Raw genomic sequence first — 18706 nt, 5'->3', positions numbered from 1 at the left:
AGGATAAAGTAAAATTATTCTGTCTTATAAAGGCATTCACATCAGCATTTATGAAGGGTCCTCATTCAAACATTAACCAATCCTTTCGAGAAAAGAAAGAAATTGCATTTAAATAGTGCCTTTCATGACCTCAGGACATCACAAAGCATTTCACAGCCAGTGAAGTACTTTTAAAATGTAGTCACTGTTGTAATGTAGGGAATTGTGGCAGCCAATTTGCCCAAAGTAAGGCTCCACAGACAGCCATGTGATAATGACCAGATAATCTGTTTCACTAGTGTTGGCTGAGGGATAAATATTGGCCTGGACACCGAGAGAACTCCCTTGCACTTCTTAGAATAGTTCAGTGGGATCTTTTATGTCCATCTGAGAGGGCAGAAGGGGCCTCAGTTTAACGTCTCATCCAAAAGGAGTCACCTCCGACAGTGCAGCACTCCTTCAGTAGTGCATTGAAGTGTCAGCCCAGTTTATGTGCTCAAGTCTCTGGAGTGGGACTTGAACCCACAACCTTTAGTTGACACCTTCTAAATACACATGTTGATAGACCAGTGGTGTATTTCCAATATTTTTTATATAAAAATCATAATCTGTACTACACAATGTGTTTGCCTGACTCATATCTACTCTATGCAATAGGCAAAAAGTCAGTCAGTGGTAATGTCTAATGTGTATTGTAGTCAGTCAACGAGGTTTGTACAACTAATCAGTTTGTTTTGAATTGATTTCTTACTTTTCGATTATTTGTGAAGTACTCGTAACAATAGATGTAGTTTTGCTTGGCTAGTGGAAGAGTCAATGATATAGCTACCAGTTTCACAGTCAATGAGACAGTGAAAAAATTTTGGGTTACTTATCATATGCACCTCTAATCAGGTTTCCGCCCCGGCCACAGTACTGAAACAGTCCTTATCAAAGTCACAAATGACATCTTCTGTGACTGTGACCATGGTGTACTATCCTTCCTCATCCTTCTCGACCTGTCTGCAGCCCTTGACACGGTTGACCACACCATTCTCCCCCAATGCCTCTCTCCGGTTGCCCAGCTGGGTGGGACTGCCCTTGACTGGCTCCATTCTTATCCATCCAGTCGTAACCAGAGAATCATCTGCAATGGCTTCTTTTCCAGCTCCGTTACTTCTGGAGTCCCCAAGGATTTATCCTTGGGCCCCTCCTATTTGTCATCTACATGCTGCCCATTGACGACATCATCCAAAAACACATTAGGTTCCACATGTACGCTGACGACACCCAGCTTTACCTCACCACCACCTCTCTCGACCCTTCCATTGCCTCTAATTTGTCACGGTGCTTGTCCAGGAGCAGAAATTTCCTCCAACTAAATATTGGGAAGACTAAAGCCATTGTTTTGGTCCCCGTCATGAACTCTGTTCCTTTGCTACCGACCCATCCCTCTTCCTGGCCACTGTCTGATGAACAAGACTGTTTGCAGCCTATTCCAATGATCTTCTAGCCGGCCTCCCACCTTGCACTCTCCGTAAACTTGAGCACATCCAAAAATCTGCTGCCATTATCCCAACTCGCACCAAGTCCAGTTCAACCATCATCCCTTTGCTCGCTGACCTACATCGGCTCCCGATCAGGCAACGCCTTGATTTTAAAACACTCATCCTTGTTTTCAAATCCCTTCGTGGCCTTGCCTCTCCCTATCTCTGTAACCTCCTCCAGTCCTACAACCCTCCGAGTTCTTTGCACTCCTCCAATTTTTGGCTCTTGCGCATCCCTGATTTTCATCGCTCCACCATTGGAGGCTGTGCCTTCAGCTGCCTAGGCCCTAAGCTCTGGAATTCCTTCCCTAAACCTTTCTCTCCTCCTTTAAGATGCTCCTTAAAACCTACCTCTTTCACCAAGCTTTTGGTCACCTGTCCTAATATCTCCTTATGTGGCTCAATGTCAAATTTTGTTTAATAAGACTCCTGTGAAGCGCCTTGGGATCTTTTACTATGTTAAAGGCACCGTATAAATGCAAGTTGTTCTTATGTATGGTCTTCATCATTCAACTTACATATTTAACAGCAAGCTCAAAACAGAAAAAATACTCAGGACAGTGATTCTGCCACCCTACAGAAATTTCAGTTTCGTGCAGAAACCTGGCTCTGAACCATACCCCAGTTCTAAACCAGAGTAGGCAACGCAGAGGCCAAGTTAATGTAACAGCAATGTTTGAACATATAAAACATCAGGTCAGAATGGGGAGTGAGAGCAAACCGTGAGGGAGCTCAGCACATCAGGTCTCAAGTACATTCATAAAAATTAGGAAGACTAAGATAGATAGCTGTTGAAAGACTGCAGAAAGTATTCCTACAGTTAGCTCCCATCAATACCTTAAGTGCCTCCACAAGCACACAGTAATCAGTGCAGTCTGCAGCAAACTGGCTCCGCTAGTGGCAGTTTGGTGTGACTACATTGTACTGGAGTGCATGAGGTTGACTCTGAAAGGCACAGCTTCAAGGAGTCCAATGTCATTTCAGCAACACAAAGGGTTCTGGTGCCTGCAGCACTGATTTAGCCATGGTTATTTTCTTTAAGAGCAGAAAAGGTTAAGAGGAGATTTAATAAAGGTGTTCGAAGTAATGAAAGGTTTTGATAGAGTAAATAAGGAGAAACTGTTTCCAGTGGCAGAAGGGTCAGTAACCAGAGGACACAGATTTAAAGAACCAGAGGTGAGATGAGGAGAAATTTCTTTTACATAGCAAGTTATGAATGCACTGCCTGAAAGGGTAGTGGAAGCAGATTCAATAATAACTCAGAAGGGAATTGGATAAGTACCTGAAGGGGAAAATTTGCAAGGCTACAGGGAAAGAGAAGAGGAGTGGGACTAATTGGATAGCTCTTTCAAAGAGCTGGCACAGGCACAATGGGCCGAATGGCCTCCATCTGTGCTGTATGATTCTATGAATTCTCAGCTTTCTCACGCAGCTAATTTCTATCCTTTGCAAAAATTGCAGCTTTACCAGGGTTTAATGACATGACAAAATAATTTATAAATTTTATTCTTATAAACAATGTATAACTGAACAAATAGTAATCACACTTTTCTTTGTATCTACTCACCATTTCTTCTCTGGAATTGGACGTGGTACTGCATTAACACGACAAGGAAAGTTGGGCTGTCCTGACATATTTCTACCAAGAATAGTCCCCACCAAGTTCAGTGGGAGGATGACAAAAAAACAGATGCAGCACACAGCAACCTTGAAGGGAAAAAAAAAATCTTAAAAGTCAATTCAACTTTACTGCACATTTTGTTCATACTGCACCATTGAAAGAGTTTGATAAATTGTGAACCTCGAGTGGTGTGAATAGGATGTAAAACTATTCACCGCTTGTAAGCAGCTGATGGGCGACTGTGCCGTACCAGAGTATTTATAAAAATCAGATTGATTTAAAAAGATGAGATCGTTGGTAGAGAGTGTCCACCAACCAAGGTTATCCTGAATTTCCTCGCACTGTAGGGATGATTAGTGGGCATTATGGACTCATTAAGATGGGAAAATTCAATTCTGAGACCAGAACCCATTAAGTTACAGACAGTTAGCAGGAAAATCTTAACATTACAATGCCCACAACTGATCAAGGAAACATACTGTGATTTATCTTTGATATCTAAGGTTTCATATCCAATGCGATATTTAGGTCACTTTGGGTTCTCATACATTAAGCCAAAGTGAATATGAATTAAGAAAATATTCTACCAGGTTGAAAACCACTTAATTCTTGGCTTACCTGAGATAAGAAAAGAATGGCAACATTGTTATATGTCTAATATTACTTTAGTTTCCTGACTCTTAAATTGTGACAGATCACAATGCAGCTGTAGCTCATAAAATAGATTCACTCAGTCTCAAACTTGTAGTACGGCCTGAATTGGGATCAATTTAACTTAATGTAATAGTACTCAGTTCAGAATTACAATCTCATAGGCTTTACAGGGATTCTGTCAAGTGTAACATCTTAGTTTAGCATTACAGCTGCGAGGATTGCGCTAGTCAGGCTTTTCAGTTCCTTTAGCAATTGTATGCTTTCTATTGAAGCCTATGATATTAGTAGATAGGCTTAGAGTTGAATCCTCTTCTCTAGCGATCCGGTTCCTTCTGTGTGCTGTGCTAGGTTACTTATGAATTTACATATTTCTTACACTTCGAGAACTGGTTAGTGAATTTACTGGCGCTCACTCCCGTATCCTAATCTTCCTTACTGCCGTAGTCTTATTATTTCTTCTCTTTCTTAATCTGACTACCGCTTTGTCTGCATCTTATTTTTTAATTCTGGTCTACCTGAAAAGCTAAGGGTAACACGACTGCTGTTACACCTGATCACAGCAATCCAAGGGAATGTGGTTTATCTTGTACCCCGTTTCAAAATATGGGCCTTGCTTTTCCTATCAACTTATAAAAACACTTGTGGCCCATCAATGTTCTTGATACACTGCATGGTACCAAATGTCTGTGTCCATTCTGACTATGGATAACATATCCAAACTACAGCTGAAGGATGAAATTGCAAGTTGGAACCAAAGGTCTTCTGCAGCCTAGAAGTCTATTCCTGCTAATCACTCAGGCCATCTTTAAGACAGGAAGTGCTTCCTTGTAAGGAGTTATCTCTTGCTATAGACAGTTATAGGTAGGGAAAGATTGCGCCATGTGTTTGCCAAGAGTCTCTCTCAGCCAGTCTTGGATCTTCAAGCAGTTTTATACACAGGAAATTCCAGGCCATTTGGCCTTTTTTACAGCCCTGGTCCCTCAGGTTTTTCAAGCATTTCAAACCATGTAAGTGACCTGTCTGTTTAAGAATCCCCAAATATCAAACAAAATGCAGCTTTATTTAACCCTATCCTATCCTATCTTGACTGGTTTGCTCCCAATTGTCCCACTAAAGCTAACAAACTCCGTAACTATTGGAGCCTACTTTGAGCAGCTTTTGCGAATTGCTGGCTGGGTTCAAAGATAGCACAAAATTCCCCACTCTTGCTGGTACACTGCAGGGGCTGATTGGTCGACACCCATCACACGCCTGAGTTTACCCTGTATGAGGGGCTTATTCGACATAACCATATAGTATTCAGCCAATCAGAGCAGAGTATTTTCAAATACTGCAATCATACAAAATAAGACAACTTTCAGTTTTAGGAAATTTAAGATCTGCTAATTTGGGTCCGAGATCCCAATTCTTCCTCTCCCAGGACATAAGAGCTGCATGATTCCTCAACTTCTCAATTAAGAACTCAAAAGGAAGCTTTAGAGTTTTATTTTGAATAATGTAACCAATCAAAATAATGCCAGTCCATTTTACGGATTGGAATGTCATGCCAGTCCTGGTAAAATTGAACAGCCTACACACGGTTCACTAAAAAACACAAGCAGCCCGTAGGAAGGGAGTTGAGGTTGAAGATTGAACGGCAAAGGGAAAGGGATCTCAATTAGAGGTCATCAGTTAATTAAATTTCCTCAGCCCACCTGTATAAAGCTATGAATGGCAGAGGTGACACTCAAGAACGTAGCAGGACATGTGGGAAGGCAGTAAGCGGTATTTACCACCCATGCCGTTCTCTCTCCTTTATGTATCTGTGTGGGTCTTACACATGCTCATTCACTGATGTACTAAATATTTAGCTCTTAACTTTAAGGATTAGGGTGTACAGGGAAATTTAAGTATATTCCAAGCTGGAGGTTGAGAGGGAAGATGGGGCTGAGGGTCAGACCAGGAAGCGACTTGGAGAAGATTTGGGGGGGGGGGGGGGGTGGGGGGGAGTGGGGAGGGAGAAGAGAGATGAGGAGAAAAAGTAAAGGTGGGAGGAAGCCAACCGGTTGGTTTGGAGCATGGGAGAAAGCCACAAACGTGAGGGAAGGTTGTTGGGAGCTAGACCTAGGAGTGATTGCACGAGGTGGAGTGTGAGAATGTTAGGCTCTGAACACTATCAGTGGGGGAACTCATTGTGGAGAGCGGTGGGCGGTGGGGTTTGGTCCATCAAAGTACTTGCAGGGTGATGTGTGAGGTTTGGAAGCATCGAGCAGGAGGAGGCTGATGTCTGGAAGCATTTTGATGAAGTGGGAAGCAAGTGAGCAGAGCACTCAAGGGGAATATCAGTCAAATTGTCCACTAGTCCTTTGCACTCCAGATGCATAAAAACGCAACAAACATCTTTCTGAACACCTCCAACCCCACAAGCCGTACTTTTTTCTGTCTGTCCCCCAGCAGCCCAACCCCAAATTCCCCATCTTCTGGCCCTCATCCTCACCCTTTTCCACAACAACCTACATCCAGCAAATTCCCGTTCCCTCCTACTTCAGCGGTGCAACGAAAACATGGATTTTCTCTCCTCTCTTCTCCCCGCTTCCCTCCATCCACTCCAAAGCCCCATCTTCTCTCTCAACTACTCCACCATGGAATCATAGAAAGGTTACAGCATGGAAGGAGGCCATTTGGCCCATCGAGTCCATGGGGGCTCTCTGCAAGAGCAATCCAGCTAGTCCCACTCCCCTGCCCTATCCCCGTAGCCCTGCAAATTTTTTCCTTTCAAGTATTTATCCAGATCCCTTTTGAAGGCTATGATTGAATCTGCCTCCACCACCCCCTCGTGCAGTGCATTCCAGATCCTAACCACTCACTGTGTAAAAAAGTTTTTCCTCATGTCACCTTTGGTTCTTTTGTCAATCACCTTAAATCTATGTCCTCTGGTTCTTGACCCTTCCGCCAATGGGAACAGTTTCTATCGACTCTCTCTAGACCCTAGATTTTGCATACCTCTATCAAATCTCCTCTCAACCTTCTCTGTTCCAAGTAGAACAACCCCAGCGTCTCCAGTCTATCCATGTAACTGAAGTCCCTCATCCCTGGAATCATTCTAATAAATCTCTTCTGCACCCTCTCTAAGGCTTTCACATCTTTCCTAAAGTGTGGTATCCAGAACTGGACACAATGCTCCAGTTGTGGCCGAACCAGTGTTTTATAAAGATTCATCATGTCTTCCATACTTTTGTACTCTAAGCCTCTATTTATATAGCCCAGGATCCCATAACCTTTTTAAAATGCTTTCTCAACCTGCCCTGCCACAGTCAACGATTTGTGCACATATACCCCATATCTCTGTTCCCATACCCCTTTTAGAGTTGTGCCCTCTAGATTATACTGCCTCTCCTCGTTCTTCCTACCAAAATGTACCACTTCATAATTTTCTGCGTTAAATTTCATCTGCCACATGTCCACTCATGCCACCAGCCTGTCTATATCCTCTTGAAGTCTATCACTATCCGCCTCACTGTTCACTGCCCTTCCAAGTTTTGTGTCATCTGCAAATTTTGGAATTGTGCCCTGTACACCCAAGTCCAAATAATTAATATATATCAAGAAATGCAGTGATCCCTGGGGAACACCACGGTACACCTCCCTCCAGTCTGAAAAACTGGACTGTTCACCACTACTCTCTGTTTCCTGTCCCGTAGCCAATTCTGTATCCATGTTGCTACTGCCCCCTTTATTCCATGGGTCGCAATCTTGATAAGCCTATCGTGCGGCACTTTATTAAACGCCTTTTGAAAGTCCATATACACCACATCAATTGCATTGCCCTCATCTACCGTCTCTCTCGCCTCATCAAAAAACTCAATCAAGTTAGTTAAACACGATTTGCCTTTAACAAATCCGTGCTGCCTTTCCCTAATCAATCCACACTTGTCGAAGTGACTGTTAATTCTGTCCCGGATTATCGTTTCTACGTTTCCCCACTGGCCTATATTTGCTGGGTTTATCCTTACACCCTTTTTTGAACAAGGGTGTAACATTTGTAATTCTCCAGCTCTCTGGCACCACTCCCATATCTATGGATGTTTGGAAGATTATGGCCAGTACCTCTGCAATTTCCACCCTTACTTCCCTCAGCAACCTAGGATCATAGATCAAAGTAGATAAGCCATCCGGACAGCTAGTCTTTTTAGTACCTCTTCTTTATCAATTTTTAGCCCATCCTGTATCTCAACTATATTTTCCTTTATTGAGACTCTGGCAGCATAGTCTTCCTTGGTAAAGACAGATGCAAAGTACTCATTTAGTACCTCAGCCATCCTCTCTACCTCCATGAGTAGATCTCCTTTATGGTCCCTAATCGGCCCCATCCCTCCTCTTACTACCCGTTTACTGTTTACATACCTGTAGAAGACTTTTGGATTCCTTTTTATGTTGACCGCCAGTTTATTCTCATACTCTCTCATTGCCCCTCTTATTTCCTTTTTCACCTCCCCTCTGAACTTTCTATATTCTGCCTGGTTCTCACTGTGTTATCAACCTGACATCTGTCATACACCCCTTTTTTGGTAAAGAAAGAAGAATGATACCAGGCCTAAAAGGGTTAAATTAGGAGGACAGGCTGTATAGACCAAGCTTGTATTCCCTTGAGTATAGAAAATTATGTGGCTATCTAATTGAGATGTTTAAGGCAATTAAAGGATTAAAGAGGAGCATTTGGGGAACAGTGATCATAATATCATTAGGTTTAGAATAGTTATGGAAAAGGACAAGGAACAAACAAATGTGAAAATACTTAACAGGAGGAGGGCAAATTTCAGTGAGTTAAAAAGCAATCTTGCCCAGATGGATTGGAATCAAAAACTGGTAGGCAAAACAATAATTGAACAATTGGGAGCCTTCAAGGAGGAGATAGACAGAGTAGACATATTCTCATGACAGAGAAAGGAAGAGCATCCAAAACTAGAGCTCCCTAGATTACTAAAGATATAGCGATTAAAATGAAACAGAAAAAGGAGGCTTATGACAAATGTAAGGTTCATTATACAGTAGAGAAACAGGCTGAATACAGAAAGTACAGAGGAGATCTAATAAAGGGAAAAAGAGGGGCAAAGAGAGAGTATGAGAATAGATTAGCGGATAACATAAAAGGGAACCCAAAAGTTTTTTTATAAACGTAAAAATGTAGTCAAAGCATGGGTGGGACCGATTAGGGACAAAAAAATCTTCTTGTGGAGGCAGAGGGCACAGGTGACAAGTGAGGAACTAAATAAATACTTCACATCAGTCTTCATCAGGGAAATGGATGCTGCCATTGTAGCAGTAAAGGAGGAGGTAGCAGCAATATTGGATAGGATAAAAATAGATAAAGAGGAGGTACTTAAAAGATTGGCAGTACTCAAACTAGAAAAGTCACCCAGTCCAGGTGGGATGCATCCTAGGTTACTGACGGAAGTAAGGGTGGAAGTTGCAGAGGTTCTGGCCACAATCTTCCAATCCTCCTTAGATATGGGGACGGTGCCAAAGGGCTGGAGGAGTGCAAATGCTACACCCCTGTTCAAAAAAGGAGAGAGTGATAAACCCGGCAATTACAGGTCAGTCAGCCTAACGCCGGTGGTGGGGAAACTTTTAGAAATGATAACCCAGGACAAAATAATTGACACTTGGAAAAGTATGGGCTAATAAATGAAAGTCAGCACGGATTTGTTAAAGGAAAGTGGTGTTTGACTAACTTGATTGAGTTGTTTGATGAACTAACGGAGAGCGCTGATGAGGGTAGTGCGGTTGATGTGTAGATGGACTTTCAAAAGGGCATTTGATAAAGTACCACACAATAGACTTGTTAGCAAAACTGAAGCCAATGGGATTAAAGGGACAGTGGCAGCATGGATATAAAATTGGCCAAGGGACAGAAAGCAGAGTATGGTGAATGGTTGTTTTTCAGACTGGAGGGAAGTATTCAGTGGTGTTCCCCAGAGGTCAGCGTTAGGTCCACTGCTCTTTTTGATATATATTAATGACCTGGATTTGGGTATACAGGGTATAATTTCAAAGTTTGCAGATGACACGAAACTCAGAAACCTAGTAAACAACGTGGAGGATAGTAACAGACTTCAGGAGGACATAGACAGACTGATGAAATGGACACACGCATGGCAGATGAAATTTAATGCAGAGAAGTGTGAAGTGATGCATTTTGGTAGGAAGAATGAGGGGCAATGTAAACTAAATGGTACAATTTTAAAGGGGGTGTTATTTACACAAATCTTTGAAGGTGGCAGGTCAAGTTGAGAAGACTGTTAAAAAGCATATGGGATCCTGGGCTTTATTGATAGAGGCATAGAGTACAAAAGCAAGGAAGTCATGCTAAACCTTTATAAAACAGTGGTTAGGCCTCAGTAGGAGTATTGTGTTCAATTCTGGGCACCACATTTTAGGAAAGTCAAAGCCTTAGAGAGGGTGCAGAAGAGATTTACTAGAATGGTGCAGGGATGAGGGACTTCAGTTATACGGAGAGACTGGAGAAGCTGGGGTTGTTCTCCTTAGAACAGAGAAGGTTAAGGGGAGATTTGGTAGAGGTATTCAAAATCATGAACTGTTTTGACAGCATAAATAAGGAGAAACTGTTTCAAGTGGCAGAAGGGTCGGTAACCAGAGGACCCAGATTTAGGGTAATCAGCAAGGAGCCAGAGGTGACATGAAGAAACATTTTTTTATACAACAATTTGTAATGATCTGGAATGCACTGCCTGAAAGGGTGATGGAAACAGATTAAATAATAACTTTCAAAAGGGAACTGGATAAATACTTGAAGGAAAAAATTTACAGGACTATGGCGGAAGAGCAGATGAATGGGACTAATTGGATAGCTCTTTCAAAGAGCCAGCACTGGCACAATGGGCCGAGTGGCCTCCTCCTGTACTGTACCATACTATGATAGGGTAGAGAGCGAAACTATTTCCTCTGGTGGGGGAGTCCGGAACAAGAGAATATAACCTTAAAATTAGAGCCAGGCTGTTCAGGGGTGTTGTCAGGAATCACTTCTTCACACAAATGGGAGTGGAAATCTGGAACACTCTCCCCCAAAAAGCTGTTGATGCTGGAGGTCAACTGAAAATTTCAAAACTGAGATTGATAGATTTTTGTTAGTCAAGGGTATAAAGGGATATGAAACCAAGCCGGGTAAATGGAGTTAAGATACAAATCAGCCATGACCTAACTGAATGGCAGAACAGGCTCGAGGGGCTGAATGGCCTATTCCTGTTCTTATTGATCATCTCTAAAACGGAGACCATCCACTAGCTGAGTCAGCCTCCTGCTGCCCCAGTCCAAAAACAAACTGTGAGGCTGGGGTGAGGGGGGGGGGGGGTGGTGGCAGGGAGGAGGATCATGATAAACAAATCATGAAGTGGGGAAGTAGGCAAGGGCAGGATAGGCGATGATGCCTCCCCGAATTTAAAAGTTTGCCTTCACTCATAATCTAGGCTCACAAATGAAGAACAGCCAATGGAGCAAGGGACAAAAGGGCACCAATTCTTGTGGGGCTGAACCCCAACATGAATCAACACAGTCACAGAGATAATTGGATGGGAAAGAAAAGCACTAATTTAAACAATCTTGTTTGTTTTTTTTGGCAATGTCTTTGTTTCATCAATCAGGCAACAACTATCAAGAATTACTGAACTAAAGTAACGGCTGATTATTAATTTAAGTCCACAAAAACTAGTTAGCTTATTAGCTCATTATCCAAATACCATAAGAATATAATCAACCATTAGTACCACTTCCATCATGTTAGAAAAAGTCGGAGACAGTCAAGTTTTGCAGCATAATTTCCAGTGTGCGCCTGGGGCAAATGTTTCCTTGAAATAGTTATGAAATAAACTGACAACTTGTAATACTCTACATTATTCAGAAGGGCAATCAGCAATTAGGAACTGTCTCAGGAACAACTGGAGAATTGCAGCCTTGGCAGACCATCTACTTCTTCCTGGGACATACTTTTGAACACCAGCCTCACTGCCACTAGCCCCAAGTAAATGGATTGCATGCTCAAAATTCAGGTAATTGGTACAAATTGCAGTACTGCAGTTGATAATTCAAAACATTCTCGAAGACCACTGTGCTTTCATTTGTGCAAAGTCAATCATTTCCAACAATCTTTTCCAAACCTTTAAACATTTCCAGGCAGCCCATCCAAAAACCTAACAGTCTGTCAAAAACAGGAAAAGTGACAACACTATCTATTGTTGCAAGAGGACGAAGTTACCCATGGAGAAAAGCTGGTTTCAGCAGACTATAACCAGTAGCCTCAGAAGGAAAACAGAAGGATTAAAAAGACATAAAATGGAGAATGATGTAAGGAGAACCTTCACCACACGGACTGCAGCGGTTCAAGGCGGCGGCTCACCACCACCTTCTCAAGGGCAATTAGGGATGGGCAATAAATGCTGGCCTCGCCAGCGACGTCCACATCCCATGAATGAATAAAAAACATTAACATATATACTAACTAAATACATATTCCACAAGAAAAGCATTTAGGAAGGCAAATGGTATGATGACCTTTATTGCAAGGGGGTTGGCGTACAAGAGTAAGGAAGTCTTGCTACAGTTGTACGGGGCTTTGGTGAGACCACACCTGGAGTACTGCGTACAGTTTTGGTTTCCTTATCTAAGGAAGGATATACTTGCCTTAGAGGCGGTGCAATGAAGGTTCACTAGATTAATTCCTGGGATGAAAGGGTTGTCCTACGAGGAGAGGTTGAGTAGAATGGGCATATACTCTCTGGAGTTTAGAAGAATGAGAGGTGATCTCATACAAGATTCTGAGGGGGCTTGACAAGGTAAAGGCTGACAGACTGTTTCCCCTGGCTGGAGAGTCTAGAACTAGAGGGTATAGTCGCAGGATAAGGGGCCGGCCATTTAAGACTGAGATGAGGAGGCATTTCTTCACTCAGAGGGTTGTGAATTTTTGGAATTCTCTACCCCAAAGGGCTGCAGATGCGCAGTCATTGAGTTTATTCAAGGCTGAGATAGATACATTTTTGGACTCTAGGGTAATCAAGAGATGTAGGGATTGGGCAGGAAAGTGGAGTTGAGGTTGAAGATCAGCCATGATCTTATTGAATGGCAGAGCAGGCTTGAGGGGCCCTATGGCCTATTCCTGCTCTTATTTCTTATGTTCTTAAACATGGCTCACAACACAGGACGTTCTACAATTAAACTTAACAATTTCAATGCCACTGGGTTGGAGATCTTAGACAGGTTCAAGACAATGAATGGACTATCAGATAAGTCTACAAAGTACTAGTCATCAGGAGAAAGTCGAAGAACACAGGGAACATTCCGTTGGATTGGGAAAAAGGCAACACAGTAACCATCTTCAAAATGGTAAGACAGCAAACCCAAGTACTACACCACCCCCCGCATTGAACTTTGTCAATATCATGGCAAAATAGGTCATTAGAGCAAACTAAAGGATGACTTGAATGAAAATAAGCTAATACAAGGCAGTCAAGTTGGTTTCAGAAGGAGGAGATCCTGCCTGGCTAACTTTATTAACTCTTTGAGGATATGACATCCTAAGTTGACAACAGGAAGCCCCTTGACAAGTGTCAGCGTGGCTCAGCGGTAGCATGCTTACCCGAGTCAGAAGGTTGTGGGTTCAAGCCCCATCTCAGGAGCATATAATTTAGCCTGACACTTGGGTGCAGTTCTGAGGGAATGTTGCATTGTTGGAAGTGGCATCTTTCAAATGAGATGTTAAACCAAACTGTTTGCCTGCTCAGATGGACGTAAAAGGTACTACTGACAGAAGAGCATTTTGCAGGTACTAGTCATCAGGAGAAAGTCGAAGAACACATTCAATTTTAGAAACGGAGTCAACAAGAGTTACGAGGATAATCCCTAGTGTTAGAGGACGCCATTATGTGTGCAGGCTAGCAAACGGCTCAACTCTTCAGCCTTAAAATGATTTGAATAGGAGGAGATCTTTTAGAGATATATAAAATACTAAGTGAAGAGGGACATGGGGTTAAACCAGTAAAAGCCAAGCTCAGGCTAATGTCAAGGAGGACGTCTGCACACAAACAGCGATCAATACATAGAGAACTTCAAGGCCAAACTGGAAAGGAGGTATTTCGGTGTCCTGGCCAACATTTATCTCTCAGCCAACATCACAAAATCAGATTAATTGGCCATTCATCTCATTGCTGTTTGTGGGTCCTTGGCTATGTAAGCCTGCAAAATAACAGTGACTACATTTCTAAAATAATTAATTGGCCGTAAAGTGCTTTGGGACGTCCTGAGGTTGTGCACAGCGCTATATAAATGCAAGTTCTTCTTCCATTCAGTGTTACTAGACTGTCAGAAATCTTTTGATAAAGCTTTACATAAAAGGCTGCTACAGAAGTGACGAGTATTGTCAAAGCTCAAGGCAATGGTATCCATGGTGAAAACCCAGAAGTGTATAAGTAACAAGGTGAAAAGGAAGCAGTAAGCATTAATTAGGGGTGTGAGGTCATTCTGGGGGAGATGTGCTGAGTAGATCCCCCCCAGGGATCGGTGCTGCCTGTTAAGCAACGTGGATTCAGAATCAAAATGCAATTTGGTCCAACTGGCAGACGATACTAAGCTTGAGTAAGGTGGTTGTCTGATAAAGCAGCCAAGGAATTACAAAAGAAGCTAAACAATATTCACAAATAAGCAGAACTATGAAATTCAATACGGACAGAAATACAGCAAGGTATTGCACATTGGAAGAAAGAATAGGAAACAATTATGCATCGGATGGTATTGAACGAGCTAGGGAGAGAGGCTGAAAGGTCTGGGAGTGGTAGTAGAGCCAACAACTGACACATCCAATCAATGTTGGTCATCAATTATTAAAGCTAAAGTAATGCTGTCCTACATCGCCAAATCAGCAGATGAAACAGAGGCTATCTTGCTAAAACTATACAGTTCTCCAGTCAAACTACACTTCTGAGTGCTCCATTCAATTTTAGAAACTGAGTCAACAAGAGTTACGAGGATAATCCCTAGTGTTAGAGGACACCATTATGTGTGCAGGCTAGCAAACGGCTCGACTCTTCAGCCTTAAAATGATTTGAATGGGCGGAGATCTTTTAGAGATATATAAAATACTAAGTGAAGAGGGACATGGGGTTAAACCAGTAAAAGCCAAGCTCAGGCTAATGTCAAGGAGGACGTCTGCACACAAACAGCGATCAATACATAGAGAACTTCAAGGCCAAACCTTTGGAATCATTCAGAAGGAAGTGATTTTGATGGTGGCGAGGGCGTGAGAGGGGAAAACAATTGTGTATGGAAGGATGAGCTGAGTGGCTTCCCTCATTTATACTTATCTTTGTGAAGACTTGGCCTATGATCATTTATCGCTTGTGTACAGTGCGGATATGCTTACCATTGTTCCAAAAGGAATAGCTCGTGATGCATGATAATAGATTGCAATGAAGTTTATGAAGAATGCAGTTCCGCACACCATGGCTGGGATCAGGAATGCCCCAATAAACATCTGCTTTATCCATCTTCTGCCTGTTTATATACAAAAAGCACAAATTCAACATTGAAAACGGTTACATGATCAGTATTCACACTGCTTTAAAAGATTTGTATTTTGCTGTTACATACTTATTGCTCATTTGACAGTAATGCAGAAAAATAATTAGTTAATAATTTGGACGAGAATGTGAATGTCAAACAACTGAACCTATCGAAAAAGAGAAAGAAGGACCCTGTATTTACACAGCACCTTTCACATCCCATAGACAACTCAGTGCTTTGCAGCCAATAAATTATTTTCCAAGTACAGTCACTGTTGTGTAGGCTAAATGTGGCAGCCAATTTGCACACAGCAAGGTCACAAACAATAAAGTAAATGACCAGTTAATCTGCTTTACTGCAGCAGATTGAGGGATCAATGTTTGTTGGAAACCAGGAGAACTCCCTGTTGTTCGAATAGCACTATTCAATCTTTAACATCCACTTAAACAGGCAGACAGGGTCTCAGTTAAAGGTCACAGCCAAAAGATGGCGCCTTCAACAATACAGCATTCCCTGCATGGAAGTGTGAGCATCGATTATATGCACAAGTCCTGGAATGAGACTTGGACTCATGACCTACCACTGAATTCCAACTAAAACAACAACAACTTGCATTTATACAACAGCTTTAATGTAGTAAAACTATTCCAATGCTCTCCTGGATATCCCAAAGCACTTCACAGGAGTGATTATCAAACAAAATTTGACACCGAGCCATATAAGGAGATATTAGGGCACGTGACCAAAAGCTTGGTCAAAGAGGTACGTTTTAAGGAGTGTCTTAAAGGAGAGGGGTAGAGAGGTGGAGAGGTTTAGGGAGGGAATTCCAGAGCTTAGGGCCGAGGCAGCTGAAGGCACGGCCAATAATGGCGCAATTAAAATCAGGGATGCGCAAGAGGCAAGAACTGGGGGAGCACAGAGATCTCGGAGGGTTGTAGGGTTGGAGGAGGTTACAGAGATAGGAAAGGGCAAGGACATGGAGGGATTTGAAAACATGGATGAGAATTTTAAAATCGAGGCGTTCCTGGACCGGGAGCCAACGTACGTCAGCGAGCTCAGAGGTGATGTGTGAATGGCACTTGTTGAGAGTTAGGATGGAAGATGGAAGGCCGGCCAGGAAAGCATTGGAATAGTCAAGTCTGGAGGTAACAAAGGCACGGATGACGGTTTCAGCAGCAGATGAGCTGAGGCAGGGGCAGAGACGGGTGACGTTACGGAGATGGAAGTAGGCAGCCTTGGTGATGGAGCGGATATGTGGTCAGAAGCTCATCTCAGGGTCAAATTGGATGCCAAGGTTGCGAATGGTTTGGTTCAGCCTCAGACAGTGGCCAGGGAGAGGGATGGAGTTTGTGGCAGGGACTGAAGACAATGGCTTTGGTCTTCCCAACATTTAGTGGGAACCTCCAAGAACCTCCCGACATCTAAGAACTTAAAAAAAAAAATTCAGTAGCAGAACAGGTTGTAGCTTAACTGATAACTTATGAATTTGAATCTCATGGGTGCTAGGAACAGAGAAACTATAACTACAGCATTCAACAATTTTGTGTTTAATGCATTCTTTATACAATTAGTTTACAAAACACTTCTTTGAAGTGCCATTTTGCAAAATTTAAAATGTTTATGCTTGCTTTTGGCAATATAAACTGCATCCAAGTGATATAGACTATTAAAATGACATTCAGTGCAGTACATGTTTGAGACTCACTACAATTTACAGCTGTTTTCCATTTCTGAAACTATTATCTATCGGATAATCTCAACTAATTATTACAATTTTACCACTAATTAGCAAAATATTGGTGTTTCAATCAATAAAGATACTAACCCATTGGAAGTGATGCTTAAATAAATAAATCAGTCCCTGCCCCCATTAATAAATCCCCTAGTTATTGTGCAAGTGGAGGAGAGGAAGCCACAACAGAAGACGATGTAAAACTCAGCACGTACAATTCAGTGAAAACTTCAAACACATTTCTGCATTTCTACAACATAACCCAACCTAAAAAGCTTGTTTTCGGACCACAAATCAGTTACTGAGCAGCCCGGAGATTACGCAGTGAGCAGCTGAACCACACAGACCAGGATGGTCCCACTTCAAATTCCTATAGGATTTGGAGAACTACAACTGATCGAGAGTGGAAGATCAGTCAGGGCTCCTGCTCATTACCCAATGATCTGTGCTGGAAAGTACAAGTGTGTGGACAAGATTGTACTTGGCTGCAATCTGCTCATGGGCAATCACCTGCAGAATCGCTCACATGAAAAGTGGCCACAGATGAGGATCCCTGGAACCATATCACAGCATAACTCAGTGCCTTCAGGAAAAGGGTGGGGGGGGGGGGGGCGGGTGGAATGAAGTTACATCTGCAAACTGTGCCAAAGAAACAGCCAAAAAATGCTATATAGCTCGCAAACAATTCATCATAAACATGCTAAAATACAGTCACCAGGGAGAAAAGTGATGGCAGCCCAGTGCTGCACAGGGCTCTTTCTCTGACAAATGACACCACTAAATGGCAGACGTGGGCTCTCATCACAGTCCCTCATCTCGGTTTGGTCTCTAAAGTGCTCAAGGCAAGAGAATCCCAGGGGGTGGATGGCATTTATCCCAGGGCATTAAGGCAGGTTAGAGGTAAAATTTGTGAAGTGTTGACAATCATCATGAGGAAGTCACTAGAATGTTCTGGAAGTCCCACTGGACTAAAAACAAGCTAACAGTGCCCATATTCAGAAAAATGAAAAATCTAATCCAGGCAACTACACACTCATCATTTAATATAAATATCCAAGAAAATAATGGAACTGATCAGGAGAAAATTAACTACCTGTATGACAATCTACTATAGATCTACGAAGACGAGCAGGGGAGTTCTCCCTGGTGCCCTGGCCAATACTTATTCCTTAACCAACATTGTCTGGTCATTATCACATTGCTGTTTGTGGGACCTTGCTATGCGCAAATTGGCTACCTCATTTCCTACATTACAACAGTGACTACACTTCAAAGGTACTTCATTGGCTGTGAAGTGCTTTGGGATATCCTGAGGTCCATCACTAAGTCTGCCTTCTTCCACCTGCGTAACATCTCCCATCTCCGCCCCTGCCTCAGCTCATTTGCTACTGAAATCCTCATCCATGCCTTTGTTACCTCCAGACTTAACTATTCCACTGCTCTCCTAGCCAGCCTCCCATCTTCCACTCTCCATAAACTGGAGCACATCCAAAACTCTGCAGCCCGTATCCTAACTCGCACCAAGTCCCATTCTCCCATCATCCCTGTCCTCGCTGACCTACACTGGCTCCCGGTCCAGCAAAAGCTCAATTTTAAAATTCTCATCCTTGTTTTCAAATCCCTCCATGCCCTCGCCCCTCCCTTTTCCTG

At 42.6% G+C, this 18706-nt stretch overlaps 1 protein-coding gene across 1 annotated transcript in view; it reads right to left on the bottom strand.

Annotated features, from left to right (window-relative positions):
• The window catches only part of tm9sf3 (transmembrane 9 superfamily member 3), a 116044-nt gene that overhangs the window by 18419 nt on the left and 78919 nt on the right, over window positions 1-18706 (bottom strand). Inside the window, exons 9-10 of the mRNA XM_067972760.1 lie at window positions 15185-15315; window positions 3073-3212 (exon numbers count right to left, since the gene is read on the bottom strand). Coding sequence (XP_067828861.1) covers window positions 3073-3212; window positions 15185-15315 — 271 coding nt within the window. The remainder of the gene's footprint in view (window positions 1-3072; window positions 3213-15184; window positions 15316-18706) is intronic.

This window comes from Heptranchias perlo, chromosome 36, assembly GCF_035084215.1.
Source record: "Heptranchias perlo isolate sHepPer1 chromosome 36, sHepPer1.hap1, whole genome shotgun sequence".
Lineage (NCBI taxonomy): Eukaryota > Metazoa > Chordata > Chondrichthyes > Hexanchiformes > Hexanchidae > Heptranchias > Heptranchias perlo.
This window is presented reverse-complemented; position numbering and strand designations above follow the sequence as displayed.